Source organism: Rhincodon typus, chromosome 5, assembly GCF_021869965.1.
Source record: "Rhincodon typus isolate 14 chromosome 5, sRhiTyp1.1, whole genome shotgun sequence".
NCBI lineage: Eukaryota > Metazoa > Chordata > Chondrichthyes > Orectolobiformes > Rhincodontidae > Rhincodon > Rhincodon typus.
In genome coordinates this window covers 39,976,789-39,993,692 of record NC_063336.1, presented here as the reverse complement: position 1 = coordinate 39,993,692, position 16,904 = coordinate 39,976,789, and the positions used below count along the sequence as shown (strand labels likewise).

The 16,904-nt window shown below is 38.8% G+C and overlaps 1 protein-coding gene across 4 annotated transcripts in view; it reads left to right on the top strand.

Annotated features, from left to right (window-relative positions):
• The window catches only part of si:ch211-278j3.3 (E3 ubiquitin-protein ligase RNF19A), a 47,441-nt gene extending 31,305 nt beyond the window's left edge, over positions 1 to 16,136 (top strand). For 2 of the 4 annotated variants that reach the window (XM_048596879.1, XM_048596878.1), the window contains exons 7-13: positions 943 to 1,057; positions 4,267 to 4,401; positions 7,827 to 8,016; positions 8,942 to 9,117; positions 9,380 to 9,581; positions 9,795 to 10,026; positions 11,038 to 16,136. In XM_048596879.1, coding sequence (XP_048452836.1) covers positions 943 to 1,057; positions 4,267 to 4,401; positions 7,827 to 8,016; positions 8,942 to 9,117; positions 9,380 to 9,420 — 657 coding nt within the window. In that variant the 3' untranslated portion in view covers positions 9,421 to 9,581; positions 9,795 to 10,026; positions 11,038 to 16,136. The remainder of the gene's footprint in view (positions 1 to 942; positions 1,058 to 4,266; positions 4,402 to 7,826; positions 8,017 to 8,941; positions 9,118 to 9,379; positions 9,582 to 9,794; positions 10,027 to 11,037) is intronic. The other 2 variants (XM_048596881.1, XM_048596880.1) reach the window with 2 other exon arrangements.
• Positions 16,137 to 16,904: the final 768 nt, after the last annotated feature.

Here is a 16,904-nt window from a genome sequence, read left to right as displayed (position 1 = left end):
GTTCACTTTAAACAGAACAGGGAAAGCAATCTGAAATTGGCAGAACAAAACCAAAGAATACTGGAAAGCACAAATTGCTTGCAATTAATTTTTAACAGGGGCAGCAGAAAAGAGACAAATTCCTATAAATTACTCTGTGCCAACTAATTAGAATTTTCATTTTGGCAGTAGAGTATCGGAGTTCATACAATCTTTTTGAAATTTTTGGTCGCTGATAGATCTAAAGGAAATTATTTGAAATAAAAGTTCAACACACATACAGAATCTATTGCTACAAGATAACAGCATTTTGTAATGAAGGTATTGGTAGGAATTAAACCCAAAACATATCTCCTGAAAATCAAAATCCCTCAAGAAAATCTCAATGTGAGCCCTCACCTATAAAAGTTGTTTTGATCCTTATTCTGAAAATGGTCTTGGATGGCACTGTGTAAATGCCGTACTTTGTGTCTTTATTTTCTTGATGTATGTATTGTTTGTACCTCCTCTGCAGCACTGCCAGCTAGTTTTTGAAGTATTTAAAACTCTTGAGTGTATTAATCTAGATTTCACTTAAAAACCCTGTTGTACTCTCCTAAATAGGACTTTATGAATCTGATCGGGGAAGGTCCTACATAATTAGTAATATGCAGTATTTTGCTCAGATTTAAAACAAAATATGGATTTTTAGGTAATTTAAAACTAATATGAATAAAAGAAACAAAACTACTAATTGGTAGAGAAATTCAGCACGTCTGGCAGAACCTGTGGAGAGGAAAACAGTGTTAATATTTAAAATCAAGCGGTCATCCTCCAGCCCTGAAGAAGGGACACTAGACTTGAAACATTAACATTGCTCTGTCTCCACAGATGCTGCCAGGCTGGCTGCGTTTCTCCAGCATCTACAGTTTTTTGGTTTGTTTTAATGTAACTAAAATTTGTTCTCGTACATTTTTTTTTAAGATATACAGCCGTTGTGAAAGTAACAAAATATCAAAACATAGACGGAGGCTTGCTGTGGCTGGAGGAGTGGTTCTATCAATTATTGTCTCTCCTGTGTTAGCTGCAATAACAGTCGGTAAGGTTAAATCTCAGGACAATAATATTCAATAGATTCTTTCAATTTATAAAAACGGCAAATGATGTTAGATGAGTTTTTCAATGAGGAAATGTATTATGTGAACGCTTTTCTTGTATATCTGGAGGAACACAGCAGGTCAGGCAGCATTAGTGGAGTTGATGTTTCGGGCCTAGATCCTCCTTCAGCCCTGGGGAGAGTGAAGAGAGGGAGAGTGGTGGGGTTGGGGGAATGTAGGTGGATAGCGATAGGTGGATGCAAGTAGGTGTAGTGGGGATTGGTCAATGGGAAGGGTGGGGCAGGTAGGTGGGGAAGAAGATGGACAGGTAGTGTCAAATCAAGGAGGTGGGATGAGCGGGAGGGTTGGATTTGGGATGAGGCCAGGGTGGGGAGATTTTGAAACTGGTGAATTCAATGTTTAGGCCATCAGGCTGTAGGCTCCCGACGCGGAATTCGAGATGTCGTTCCTCCAGTTTGCATGTGGCGTCATTGTGGCACTGGATGAGGCCCAGGATGGGCATGTCACCAAGGGAATGGGAGGGAGAGTTAAAATGGTTAGCAACCGAAAGATAGTGTTGATTATAGCACACAGAGCGCAGGTGCTCTGCAAATCTGTCACCGAGTCTACGTTTGGTCTCACCAATGTAGAGGAGGCTATGTCGGGAGCAATGGATACAGTAGACCAGGTAAGAGGATGTACAGGTGAACCCCTGTCAGATATAGAAATGCCTCCAGTCCTTGTACACTTATATCCCGACGCAGATGCCTAAAAGCCCTCAGCTTCTTCCTCACCTGCAGGCCCAACTAGTCCCCCTCCAATGACGCCCTCATCCGCTCAACAGAACTTGTCCTTACCCTCAACAACTTTTCCTTTAACTCCTCCCACTCCCTACACACCAAAGAGGTGGCTATGGGCACCCATATGGGTCCAAGCTATGCCTGCATCTTCGTAGGATACGTAGAGCAAACCCTCTTCCACTGTTACACTGGAACCATCCCGCACCTCTTCCTTCACTACATCAATAACTGTATTGGAGTTGCTTCAAACAAAGAACAAAAAACAAAGAAAATTACAGCACAGGAACAGGCCCTTCGGCCCTCCAAGCCTGCGCCGATCCAGATCTTCTATCTAAACCTGTCGCCTATTTTCCAAGGATCTGTATCCCTCTGCTCCTTGCCCATTCATGTATCTGTCTAGATACATCTTAAATGATGCTATCGTGCCCGCCTCTACCACCTCTGCTGGCAACACATTCCAGTCACCCACTACCCTCTGCATAAAGAACTTTCCACGCATATCTCCCTTAAACTTTTGCCCTCTCACCTTGAAATCGTGATCCCTAGTAATTGAGTCCCCCACTCTAGGAAAAAGCTTCTTGCTATCCACCCTGTCTATACCTCTCATGATTTTGTAGACCTCAATCAGGTCTCCCCTTAACCTCCGTCTTTCTAATGTAAATAATCCTAATCTACTCAACCTCTCTTCATAGCTAGCGCCCTCCATACCAGGCAACATCTTGGTGAGCCTCCTCTGCACCCTCTCCAAAGCATCCACATCCTTTTGCTAATGTGGCGACCAGAATTGTACGCAGTATTCCAAATGTGGTCGAACCAAAGCCCTATACAACTGCAACATGACCTGCCAACTCTTGTACTCAATACCCCGTCCAGTGAATGAAAGCGTTCCGTATGCCTTCTTGACCACTTCATGCTCCCATGGGGAGCTTGAAGAGTTCATCAACTTTACTAACACCTTTTACCCCAACCTCAAATTCACCTGGACCATCTCTGATACCTCCCTCCCCTTCCTGGACCTCTCTGTCTCCATATCTGGTAACCATCTCAGCACCAACATCTATTTCAAACCCACCGACTCCCATAGCTACCTTGACTGCACCTCCTCTCGCCCACCCTCCTCCAAGAATGCGATCCCGTACTCCCAATTCCTCCGGCTCTGCCTCTGCCAAATTTGCTCCCAAGTTGGAGCGTTCCGCTCCCGAACATCCCAGGTGCCCTCCTGTTTCAAGGACCGCAGCTTCCCCACTCCGTTGATCCAAAATGCCTTCAACCACATCTCTTGCATTTTCTGCGCTTCTGCCCTCAAACCTCCTCACCTGAACAAAAATAAAGACAGGGTCCCCCTGGTCCTCGCATACCATCCCATCATCCTCCGCGATTTCTGCCACCTACAATCTGACCCCACCATAAAGAGCTATTTCCCTCCCCACCCCTATCTGCCTTTCTTGGGGACTGCTCACCCTGCGACTCACTCGTCCGCTCCACATTCCCCACCACACCTGACACCTTTCCCTGCAACCGCAGCAGATCGACACCTGCCCCTACACCTCCCCCTCACCTCCAAGGCCCAAGATAAAATTTCCATATCTGACGGGTTCACCTGTACATCCTCCAATGTGGTCTGCTGTACCCGTTGCTTCCGATGTGGCCTCTCTACGTCAGTGAGACCAAATGTCGTCTCGGTGACAGATTTGCAGAGCACCAGCGCTCTGTACGCTATAATCAACAACACCTTCTGGTTGATAACCATTTTAACTCTCTTCCCCCACCAAAACACCCTTGGTGACATGTCCATCCTGGGCTGCCTCCAGTGCCACAATGATACCTCATATTCTGCCTCGGGAGCCTACAGCCTAATGGCCTAAACAGTGAATTCACCAGTTTCAAAATCTCCCCATCTCCGTCCTCATTCCGTGTCCAATCCTCCCTTTCATCCCCGCCTCCTTGACCTGAAACTACCTGACCCTCTTCTTTCCCACCTATCTGCTCCACCCCTCCCACTGACCAATCCCCACTACCCCTACCTGCATACACCTATCGCCATCCCACCTGCCTAGCCCCAGCCCTACCCCTCTTCCCTCTATTTATTTCCCAGCTCCCTTCACCTTCCCCAGTCCTGATGAAGGGTCTACACCCGAAACGTCAACTCCCCTGACCCTCTACTGCCTGACCTGCTGTGTTCCTCCAGCTCGACACTGTATCGACTCTGACTCCAGCGTCAGCCATCTCTGCTTTTTTTGTATACTTAGAGATACACATGTGTAAAATCTCCTGCTCAGGCTACCGTCCTCCTTATTCAATCACAGCTAACAGCTGTGTAAGGTTTTTCTCTATTTTATTTAAAACATATGGTTACTTCTTGAAGTTATTCCCTTTCCAGCAAACAGTTTCTTTTTTTTTTTAATTTTAAGGTATTGGGGTGCCTGTGATGCTTGCCTATGTGTACGGGGTTGTCCCAGTGTCGCTATGTCGCAGCGATTGGTGTGGAGTTACAACTGGAAACGGAAAAGGAGTGAAGATTGAAATAGATGAAGATGCTGCCTCTGGTAAGTGTCGCTAACATTTCCTTAAAAGTTGTATAGTTAACCTTATTCTAAATACTTTTACATGTATTTAACTTCCATATTTGGTAATATGTGCATTCAAGTTTCAGAATTATCTGGGAAATTATCACAATGTAAATCCTCGTAATCATTGTCATAAATACCTTTTTAATATTTTGTCTTGCTAGTTACAGAATATTGCATTGAAAAAGTGGAATTTAAGAGCCGTACAGAAAAATGTAATTCATGATGATGAGTTATACCAATTCCACATTTCAAGCTTTACATAAAAGAAATATTTTAAGCTTATCAGGCCCAACAAGAATGATCTGTTTTTTACCTTCTGTCTGCCGCCTTAATTTCTTCCCATTTCAGGAATGAAGAGTTTAGACATTTTATCGGCAAAATCGAGAACAACTCTTCATTGATCCCCATCTCCTTTCCAAAGGACATTTCAGGATATAATTATTTGCCATCAATGTTTTTGAGAGTAAAACAAACAAAACAAAACCAACAGCTGACTTGCACAAGTATGGGGAGAAATTCCCTTGATTTCTGCCTGCCAAAATCATGATTTGATTGATTGTGTATTGTGCACTTGGACCTGATCCTTGAATAACTGCTCATTGAACTACAAATATTATTTGAAAAGGTCATGTCTCATTTCTCACCATTTCTTGTTTCCTACATCCTAATCAGTTCCCTGTGCATCCCATGTGATAGTCTTCAAATTCACATGCCTCAATATTATCTGCCAGTCTCCTCGTGCAGGATTTTGCCACTTCTGTCAATTGTTTCTGAAAGATATATTTTCTTTTCTTTACCCCAAAACCACCGCTTGAAAAACAAAATATCTTTATAAACGTTGCTAACTGAATAACAGTTGACCTGCTGCAGTTTGTTGTTTGTTAATAAGCATAATCTGCTTGGCACTATAATGTGGATGAGGTTGGCTTTGTAGAAGACACATATTTTGTTATCTACCACATGATCAGAAGGCAATCGTCACCTGAAAACAGAGCATCATTTTCCACGTGACTAGGCCCAGTTCTACTTTGCTATCAACTCTCTTAACCCCACCACTATCTCTGATTTGTCAGCCTGCTTTTCCAATGTCCAAAACAGGATGGGCAGAAATATCTTCCAACTAAATATTGGAGAGACTGAAACCATTGTCTTTGCTGCAAACTCCTTTCCATAACCACCTATTCCAAACCCCCTTCTGCCAACTGCCTAGGGCTGAATCTCACAAATGGTGAAAACAAAATGCTGTGGAAGCTGAAAATGTTGGAAACCTTCAGCAGAACTGGCAGTATCTGAGAAGGGAAAAACAGTTAATGCTTGAAGTCTGTGGCTGTTGATCAGACCTGAAAAAAATTGGAGCAGTAGCAGGTTTAATGCAAGTACAGAGGCAGAGAGAGAGCATGTGGGAAAACAACACAATAATTAAATATCCCAACGTGCTTTACAGCAGCATTTTAAAAAAAAAAGTATGATACCAAGCGACATATGAAGATTTCAGGTCAGATGGCTGAAAACTTAGTCAGTGAGGTAGAGACTTAAGAGTATCTTTGAAAGATACAAGGCAGAGAGATGGAGAGAAGTCGGAATGGAGTTTCAGAGCTTGAGCCTAGGCAATTGAAGATACGGCTACCAATAGTGAAGCCACTATAATTCGGAGGTTACAAGAATCCAAAATTAAAGGAGTACAGATACCCTACAAATGCAGAGATGGGAGTGGTGAGGTCATGCAAGGAATTGAAAATGAGCACAAGAATTATAAAATCAAGACTTTGTACATCAGTCAAAGTAGACTAGTGAACACAGTAATGTTAGGGGCCCAGAACTTGCTGCAATTGGGACAGCTCCACTCAGTCTACGTGTACAACTGAACCTCTGGGTTACCTTTCATTTTAACTCTCCATCCCACTCCCACTCAGACCGTTCTGACCCTAGCCTCCTACACTGTTTGAATGAACCTCCACAAAAGTTCAAGATACAGCTCCTCATTTTTCAAGGAGGCATTTTTACTGCCTTGCAAAGTCAATATTGAGTTCAGTAATATCAGATCACAACACCTACCCCTACAATTTTGCTTTTCGTTTGTGTTTGTATTTTGTTTTGTTTTGCTTTGCTTTTGAATGTCACCTGTTGGTAATGATCATGCTCTTTCCACTTAAATCTCATCTGGACCCATCTTTCGTTTCCAATCCTGTTAACATACACTTTTGCCTTGTATTATCATATCTTCTGTCATTTTTGATTTTGCCTGCCTTTCACACCTATTGCACACCATTTTTTTTCGTTCTGTATTTTGCCCTTTCATGTCTGTGTACTTGCATAAAACTTGTTTATCGCTAACCTTTTCTAGTTCTGTTGAAAGGCCAAAAGCATGAAATCATAACTTTTCTTTTCTCTCTGCCATATCTGCTGACTATTTTGAATACTTTAATGTTGACAACTTAGTTGCCATGTTGCTGAGATAAACTTGTGAATAGATATCAAGGCCATCACAAAACACCTTCAGTCGTTGCTGTTGTTTCACAAAACCTATACATTCCCACTACTTTGACATTGCCCAACTCTGCTGTAGCTGATACCTTTATCTATGCTTTCGTTACCTTTTAGACTCCACCATTCTGTTACAGTTTTTATTCTCTGTAAACTTGAGGTTACCCTGAATTCTTATTTGTACCCAACCAGAATTCTAATTTTGCACCAAGTCCCATTCACCCATCACTACTGCTGTTGTAGATTGGCTTCTGAGTAGGCTATGCTTAGTTAAAAAAAATTAGTTATTTTTGAATCCTTCCATGGCTTTGGCCCTCACTATCTCTTTAGCACCTTCAGGACCTGCAAGCTTTCAAGACGTCTGCAGTTCTATAATTATAGACCTATACAACGGAAGGTGTTTTTAAAACTGTGCTATAGTATAACAATGCAAGAGACAGGCAGTCACTGTTTCCATTGAATTTTATACCGTCCACTGTGCTTGAAGCATTGTAACAAAGTACATTGAGATTGGAACGATCGGAATACTATGAGTCAGATCTTATGTCAGCCTTTCTGCCAGCCTACACTGAAGATGTTGTTTTATGACAAACCCTGCTGTTTGATCTATGTATGGCACAGAGTTCTGAAGAAGGGCACCAGACCCAAAACATTAATTCTGATTTCTCTTCACAGATACTGCCAGACCTGCTGAGTTTTTCCAGCAATTTCCATTTTTTGTGCCACATTTAATTAATTTTTCATATTCATGGTATGTCTACATTGCCAGCTAGGCTAATGTTTCTTCACCATCTGTACTTGTCCTTGAGATCATTACATTATCCAATAATAAAAAGTTCTGTTTCTTGGAAAACATAGCCTTACTTTCATCTGTGTTCCAATTAAGCTAAGTATCATTGCCTTTACATATTCTGCAGTTAATGAGCCACGGCCTAGACTACATAACCACAGTATCAGCGGGAGCAGTGTGCAAGAGGTGACCAGTGGCCTGAGTGCAAGTGGAAGCAACCTAGACAGAGTGGGTGTCAAATTAGAAAATGATCAATCAGCAAGCACTGTTGCATTAGCAGGAAGTATGCTGAGTGCAGAACAGGATTCTTCAAACAGGTGAATGCATACTAAAGAATATTTTTATGAATTGACTTGGGTAAATTGCACTAATCGTAATCTTCTGTTGAGTCAGGAATCAGAAATAGCATTTAATGGCATTAATCTAAACATGGATTGTGTGAATTTTTCTTAATCATTGTAAGACAGATTGTATGAGCTGTTTTATTTGAATAAACTGGACCAGAACTCTGCCAAAGCTATCCAACCCATTACAGTTAGAATCGGAGAACAAGGGAAAGAGGTTACTTCACTCCTATATTTATCTTTGTTTATTCTTTCATCAGACACAGGTATCACTAGTAAGGCCAGAGTTTATTGCCCATCCCTAATTGCCCTTGAACAGAATGGCTTGCCAGGCCAGTTCAGAAAGTGGTTAAGAATTAAGCACATTGTTTTGGGTCTTCTATGATACGTAGACCAGACTGGGTGAGGATCACAGGTTCCTTCTTTAAAGGGCCATAGTGAACAAGATGGGTTTTTATAACAATTGACAATTCGGTGGTCACAATTACAGAGAATAGGTTTAAATCAGGTTTATTCATTGAATTTAACTTTTGGGATTTGAATCTGTGTCCCCAGGAGACTAACCTGGGCCTCTTGATTACAAGTGCAGTGACATTTCCACTGCGCCATCAATCTTTCTTTTCATAACATAAAACAAATGCTGGAGATATGCAACATGCCTACCAGTATACTTTTTGTCCAGAATCACCACCAAGTCTGTCTGTTTACCTTTAATTTCCTTTTCCAAATGCTTATTGACCTGATGTATCCTGTCAGCATTTTCTGTTTTTATATTCAAATTTCCAGCATCTGTACATTTTTAATCCTTTGCTCTTAGCTTTTCTGTGAGTATTTGTATTTCATGATACAACAATGCATTGTGGTTTTGAAAACTTACAAAATGCTGCTTTTGTTTTAGGGAAGGAAAGAACATAGAGGTCCACGTGGATATTGAAACAGAACCTGGTGGTGCAAAAGACCGCAGTAGCAGTAGCTACTTGTCAGTTCACAGTTTGTCTATGGAGTCACCAAACTGCTCAAGAGAACTATTGTGTGGCACTAGTCCAAATACCGAACGGATTTCCATTCAGACTTGTGTGTGAAAAGAGTTTAAAGCTTTTCATTTTTAAATGCGGTAGTTTCTAATCCCCCATAAATCAAAGTTTAAATGAAACAAATATGCAGAATGTGGAATTTCTGAGTTTTTACAGCTGTAAACGCTGATAGCATCTCAACACAACTACTCCCATCTGCCTGCATAAATTTTGATCTTCCTTAATTTTAAAATTTTTAGTTTTCCTTTCATTAAAATAAATTCTTGAATTTTAATACTGTTTATCTGATTTTTGCCTGAAAGTTTACAGACTTTCCAACCCACAGGATTCCCAGAAATTTTGAAGCTTTTGTCCTGCCTGTTGCACTTTGATGTTTACACCACTTTCAGCTGCATTAGAGGTGTCATAGAGTGTGATTTCTACTGTTTACCACCATCTCCGCTCTATTAAAATGTTGATTATTCGTCTAACCCAAGTACGATTAAGAATTTAAAGTATAAAAAGGTAAGAAACTCTTGTATAAATTTAATTAAAAATGATTTTGCACTCCACTAAAACAGCGAAGTAATATAATGAAGCACTTGTTGGCTGATATTGGAAATACTAATTGCTAGTATTGATAAGTTTTGTTAAAACCTTGAGCCTTTTTTTCCCTTTCTCTTCATCCTTGTACTTACAGCATTCCTTTTCCTCCTGTCTTTTTTTAAAATTTAATAGGTTCCTTAAAGAGAAACAGGAGTACCTAGGAGCCATCAAAAACGAAAACCCTATTATCATAGGATTTCAGTTTCAACCTGCCTCCCCTAACAGAATATTAGTGGTGTCATTGCAACTGGTCGCTTTGATTTGGACATTAACGAGGTGGCTGATGGAAAGGGTGACTTTCTCACTCCTTTCCTTCATTTGGCAGTTTTATTCAACAATATGATGACAACTTCAACATGTTAACGTAATTGATTCAATACAGCTTACGATAAAATACTTTTGAATTCAATCTGTATGTTTATACTAAATGGAAAATTAAAACTGTAATTTTGACAGACTTTGTACAGGATTTGGCTAAAGATATGCAGTCAGAGAATTAAAATCCTGACTTTGCTTCAAACAGCAATTTTTTCAGCTGTGTGAGTAAATATAATGGTGTTTATCTGCTATACACACACGAGCTGTTTCTGCCCCTCTGCGCCTCATCCTCTGTTTCTCTGCCCCCCCCGCCATTTTTCTGCCCCCACTGTTTCTCTGCCCCTCATTTCATGCAGACTCTCCCAATCTTAGGCTGAAACCCATTAGAAACAACTATCTTTGGTCCATTACACTGCCTCCTGGGGATGTTCAGCTTCCACCAGGTGTTGTAGCGAACAATTAGCATTACTCCCACTGAATTAAGGGTGCAAAAATTCAGCTGTTTTCTTCACACAGACACACGTGTCTATCTCATATTATTTGCTATTTGCAGTTGCTGAATGTTCTTAGTTTGGACACTACTTAAGTAAGGATCACAATTAGATCAGATGCTTTATGTTTATGTTCGTTATGCATTGCCTGAGTTTAGTGATGTCAACTTTTGTCTATTACTTCTTGACTCCCTGATGGATCCCTATTGAGAATAAACAAGATTTTCAATCCCCTTTGACCAAAGTTTAAAACTCACCTGTTTGGAGACAAATCATTGTTCCAAACACACACTACTTTTCCTGAACTAAACATTGCCCATCTTGCCAACAACAAATGTTCTTCCCTTCATAAAAAAATGGAAAAACATTGTCAACACTTTTCAGGAACATTATTTGATTAAAAACAGAGTTTATTGATGTAAAAACTCAGGCTTAAAATTTCAGTAAATAATTTCCAAAGTCTGTGACTTTTTGCTGATATTGACCACTGGAGGGGTTGGTTGTTCATTTAAGTACAAGAATACTTGAGCTGTAGAAGTAACAAGTGATTTTCTGATTTTCTTCAGGATTGATTGTGTCACCTTCTGATTGTGGCTCTGTGAAAATCCACCAGAAGACACTTTAACTCCTGAGCTCAATTTCAAACCATGACAACAGCATGCTGGCTTTTCCATTCTGACACTGTGTTGTGAAATTTGTCTTCTGTGTGCAATGAGAAAGAGACTAAACACAAACATGCATTTTCACTACTATCTGACTCTGGAATTGTATGACCAGTGAAAGTTTTTTTTGCCTATTTTAAAGGCCAACTTGCTGGAAAGTATTGCTACTACATAACCAGGAGTACCTGTGAAATACAGAACCGGAGTTGGCACAGCCTTTCCATAACGTGTCAGATTCCAGTTCTCTGTAGATCCAGAGACCTCAAAGTGCCAGGAATATTCGTTTTGGTATCTGGAATTCTGGTAGACAAAATGAATAGAATCAACTTTAAAAAGACCTAAGTTGTTAGAAAAATGTATGCCGATTAAATTGAAAGCTTGAAAATGCTCAGCACAAAACATTAATCTGTAAGAGTTTGGTACAGCATGTTTAAAATCTCAAATGTGCGTAATAACAGCAAATAATTTACTGGGTGGTGGTGTTGAATTAAATGTGGTCAGCTTTAACTTGATATCAGCTCAAAAATGTTATTCATGTGGTCAATGCTGATTATGGTCCCCTGATGATCATTGTATGACAATTGGCACATTACAGTCTCTGTACTCTAAACTGTAAAACTTATTGCTGCAGAACATTTTGAGCATGTCTCATTACAATTCAGGACCCTTTATTCTGTTACCATGTTGGATTGTGCACTACAGATTGACTAGTTCCATCTTCAAGAAGCTATTTCCATATCTTGAAGGGGCATCCCTTCATAAAAAGGGCACCATGTGTTCACATTGCTAGTACCATACAAAGAAGGCAATTCTTTACAATTTCCATAGCATTGCTTATTCCAAAAACAATCTTTTTAAAAACATGAATAATGAATTACTGTGCTCCACATACAATGATGTAAAATGTACATTGTTTCATGCACTAACATCTGAAACACTGCTAGTTTAGTCTGTGAAGATTATGTTTGGGCCACTGTGTGTTACTTCCAAGTTGCAAAGGTGGATGGTAAATCCTGGAAAAAAAAAAGTGTACTTTTTTATTTGAGGTTGTCTTGCATTAGATGTAATTTAATACTCATTTTTGATCACCATTTATAAGTCACTAAGTGAATATTTTGCAATATTTTAAGTGTTTTGCAAGTTGTTTGTCAAGGGATGCTCCACATAAAATGTATGATTTGCTTAAATTTGGTTCATGCCTATTAAACAGAAGCCAAATTTTAATAACATCTATAGTCACCAATCATTATAACTTCTGCTTTGCTGTGGTAGTAACATAACCAATAAGACCATAAGATATAAGAGCAGAAGTAGGCCATACAACCTATCGAGTCTGTTTTTCCGTTCAATGAGATCAAGTCCTCAACTTCACTTTCCTGCCTTATCCCAATGGCCTTTGCATATGTGCATGTGTTAATATGGCAGCTGAGACATTAAAATCATTTACCATTAAACCTGATATAATAATTGTAAACTGCTCCTTAACATATGTTATGATAATAATATAAGAACTCTATGTACCTATAATTCTCTAGTTTGCACACTGCTGAGTGGTGGATGCAATCATAATGGGGTCGTGCAGTTATAATACGACACAGATTGTGTTATATCTAAAGTACAAAATGGAAATGCCTTTAATATAAACAAGCTTGAGTGAGAAAAGTTTTCAATGCATACTTTTCACAACTCAAATAATATCCTGACTTTGTTCTGCTGAGGGCTACAAAGTTAGTATTTTAATGCCCTATAGTCTTTAATTGATGAATCTGCAATGAATTCAGAAGAAAACTTGTTCAGTATTCTACATGATGCCTCCATCTAGAAACAAGTATAACTGTGTTAATAATCAATGGATTCTCATCTCTTAAGGAGTTGTTCTAAAATCCATCTCTGAAGGATCGTCCGTTTTTGTTGAACTGTACAAGATTAGAAGTGTGCTCAGTTTCTGTCTAGATTCAACAAACCTTCAACTTGTTCGAACATATTGTTCCAAAATTTTAAGTAGAAATCTCTGGGGCACGAGAAAAATTTGGATTAAAATCTAAACAAATCTATTTCTGATCTGAGGATATTTGATTTTACTACCTATAGTTTAAAGAAAGATATATCTACTGAGTCATTCCTTCTGCTGAAATCGTGCACACAAAACAAATATCACTTATTTACAGTAAATTGGTTCTTCACCCTCAAGTTTGTTAAATTTTTCTTTCCTTGTCTAGAACATTAATGAAATCTATCTAATAAGATAATGTCTGTCTGTGGATATTACCTTGTTGATTCTAATTTTTAAATACTTTATCTGACTTTTAATGATTTTAAATGTCTCATCAACAGCAAGTTTTTTTTTCAAACCGGGAAACATAATTTCCATTCACCTCAACTGGCCGTCTTTTCAAACTTGATACATGCATTTTTATTTTTATAATTCTGTTTCAGATTTTAACTTGAGGGCTGCTTTCTCACACACACTGTGTATTCCCTTTGAGGACAGACATGATAGAATTTGTTGAACGCCCATTGTTAAAGATCTCTTGTTATTTTTTATCATTAATAAACACCTTGATTTCAACATTGTTACCTGTCATTCTTTTGAAACCTGAAAATTAAACAGCTGTGTGAACTCCTGTAACTTGAAAAAAAATTACAATTTTTGAGATTTTTGGAAGTTTTAACTTTTTTTTAATCTTTTTTTTGCATGGAATTAGGTGAGACAGCTTGGTCCACCATTCAATCAGATCCTAGTTGATCTGTACATCAAATCTATTAATCACATACATATCCTCAAATACTCCAGACTAACACAAGTCCATCAATCTGAGTCTTAAATTTCAATTAATTCTGTATCCAGTGACTTTCATGGAACAAGTTCTAGATTTCCACCATCCTTTATAGTGAAAGGTGCTTTCACATTCCATTTCTGAATGATTATCTCTGTTGTAAGATTCTGCCTCCTTGACCTGAATACCATCCTACTCAATCCAATTCACTTGTCATCGTAATTATCTAAACTTGATTAGCGTTTGCCCTTCTAAAATCAAGGGAATTCTGCTTTGGTGTAGAGAATTTTCTCACCTTCCGCCAAACATGAAAGCTATTTTAACTGAAGTAAAGACGGGATTATTTTATAATAAAACTGAATGCAGAAAGAAGCAGGATAAGGTGGGATGAAGCACACAGGAGGGAAATCTAGTCATCTTTCTGGATGAATGAATTAAAGTAGGCTGAGCAATCTACCCTGTCTTTAAGTATCATCTGAAATAATTCAGAACAAAAGTATGAACACATTTAAAATCTTAACTTTAGTATGAATCACATTTTGCTTATTGCTCATAAACACAAGCTAACCTATATATTTTGAATGTACATTGAAGCTCTCCCTCAAGTTTTCATCTGGAAGTTTGTTTTATCTAGATATTTTCAACAAGATTATTTAGAGCAGTCCTAACCTGCATAAGCAAAATACACAAACAGACTTTTTCAGACTGTGTCCATATACAAGATTTCTTCAGAGATAGTAGGAACTGCAGATGCTGGATTTCTTCCCTTCCTTTTGACTTTTGTTCCTTCTTAGAAGTTAGGCAGTTGAGGAAAAAAAAGGGTACTTTTACAAGACCATAGTGGCTTACACCCTCCGTGGCTTTTTCTTCGCATTTTTAAGCTACATTTTGCAATTATTTTGTATTTTTGATTACATGTTTTCATTTATATGAATGTATTTACCTAATCAAGCCCTTCAAGTACTGTGCTGAGTGTGCTAATATCACAAGTACTTCCAAATGCACTAATACTGGTGATGTGCCAATACAATTATACAGATTCTTATTATGTCATAGTATCTCTTACTTGAATCTATCTTGTTGCTTGCATAAATAATCTTTTAGATTGCAGTGATGTCTGCATGTTTGTGTCTTTTCTGCACATTACCATGTAATTCTTATTGAATAATTTGCCAACTCATTTAATCAAGTTCTTAAAATATTTTTTATTTAAAGCTTTTGTATTCTTACTAAAGTATTTTTATATTCATTCATGGGATGCAGGTGTTGCTGGCAAAGCTGGCATTTATTTTGCATCCCGAGTTGTTCTTGGGGAAAATACTTGTGAGCCACCGCCTTGACAGCTGCGGGCCATGAGCTACAGCAAGTAAGTTTAGGAATTTTGACCAAGTAATGGAAAAGGATCATGATATAGCTGCGAATTCGATTAGTGTGTCTTGAAGGGGAAGGTGCTGGTGATTGGGTTCCCATTCATCTGCTGCCCTTGTTCTTCCAGATGATGGACGCAGCAAGTTTGGAAGGTGCTGTTGAAAGAGTCTTTACAAGTACATTTTGTCAATGACACGTACTGCAGCCAAGCTGTTCCAATGGAGGGAATGAATATTTAAGTTGGTGGATGGTGAATCATATTAAATTTCTTGAACGTAGTTGGGAGATGAAACAGTCCAGGTAAATGGGGAGTATTGCATCATATTCCTGATCTGCTTCTTGTAGATAGTAAAAAGGCTTTAGGAAATCAAGACGTGAGTTACTACAGAATTCCCCACTTTTGACTTAATTTTGTAGCCATAGTATTTTTGTGGCTGGTCCAGTTGGGTTTTGGTTCAAAGATTTGTAAGTTTCCTTTTTTGTCTTTCCGAATTTGAGTCAGATACTTAAGAGATTTTTAAGCAACTCTTGGATAAGCAACTCTTGGATAGGCACATGGAAGATAGTAAAATGTAGGGTATGCAGGGTAGATTGATCTCAGTAGGATAATAGGTCAGCACAACATCGTGGGCCGAAGGGCCTGCACTGTGCTGTGCTGTTCTGTGTTCTATAATTGGGGTTTTTCTGCAAATGTCGATCTGTGTAAAAATGACCCCTTAAAAATTAACATTTAATTGCACTTTATATTTTTTCAATTTTATTCATTAAAGGAAAGAAGTCCAAATACAATAATAGTAAATGCTTGTATTTTTATTGATGTACAATTGGAAAAGACAAATTAAAAATGTTATTAAATAATTCCAGATTGTAAAGTTGGATTCTTTTTCTTGGTTCTCCTGAAGTTGCAGCATAACACTGCACAATTTAGGCATACATTTCAGACTGCTACCATTCAGCATTGGTTTTGGTAAAGCAATGTGTAGCTGATGATTAGAAAATATGGTGCTTAACTATCGATTTAAATTCAGAAGGGCACTTTTGTAAAGAGAGTACAATAGGCCTTCAAATTTAAATAGCTGCAGCTGGTTTTCTAGAATTTTTTTGATGTAATTATATACTTGTGAGCCCAAGTATGTGCCTGTGATGGTGTGCTTTGCTCCTTCACTTGTAAGAGTAATATTGATCGAAAGAGGGCTCAGACATGGGGGTTGATCATGGGGCAAGTTCGAAGGACCAATGCCTCACCTTGGTGTCAGCACATCAGAACATGGAGTCTCTTGAATTGTTGTTGCTTAGAACCCCATCCTTTCCAGTCAGACATCAATTGGAATTTAGTCACAGCTATGTGAGACATCACGACAAGCTGTTAACCAAACTTTCCAGTGTGCTTCCCTTTGATGTTGTACTTGGATTGTTGCTGATGGGCCTTGCCTTGGCACCACCACAAATCTGAATTAACAAAAGAACATGGAACTGTGAAATGAAAGAGACCCTCTTATGATGAACCCATGACATTTTTCAGTAATTATTGAGACCTAACTGTAGGCTGCCTTCAGTGGTGTAGTTATCTCAAAAAGCAGTATAAGTATTGTGGATATTATGGACAATGTCTTAATGTTCAGTGAT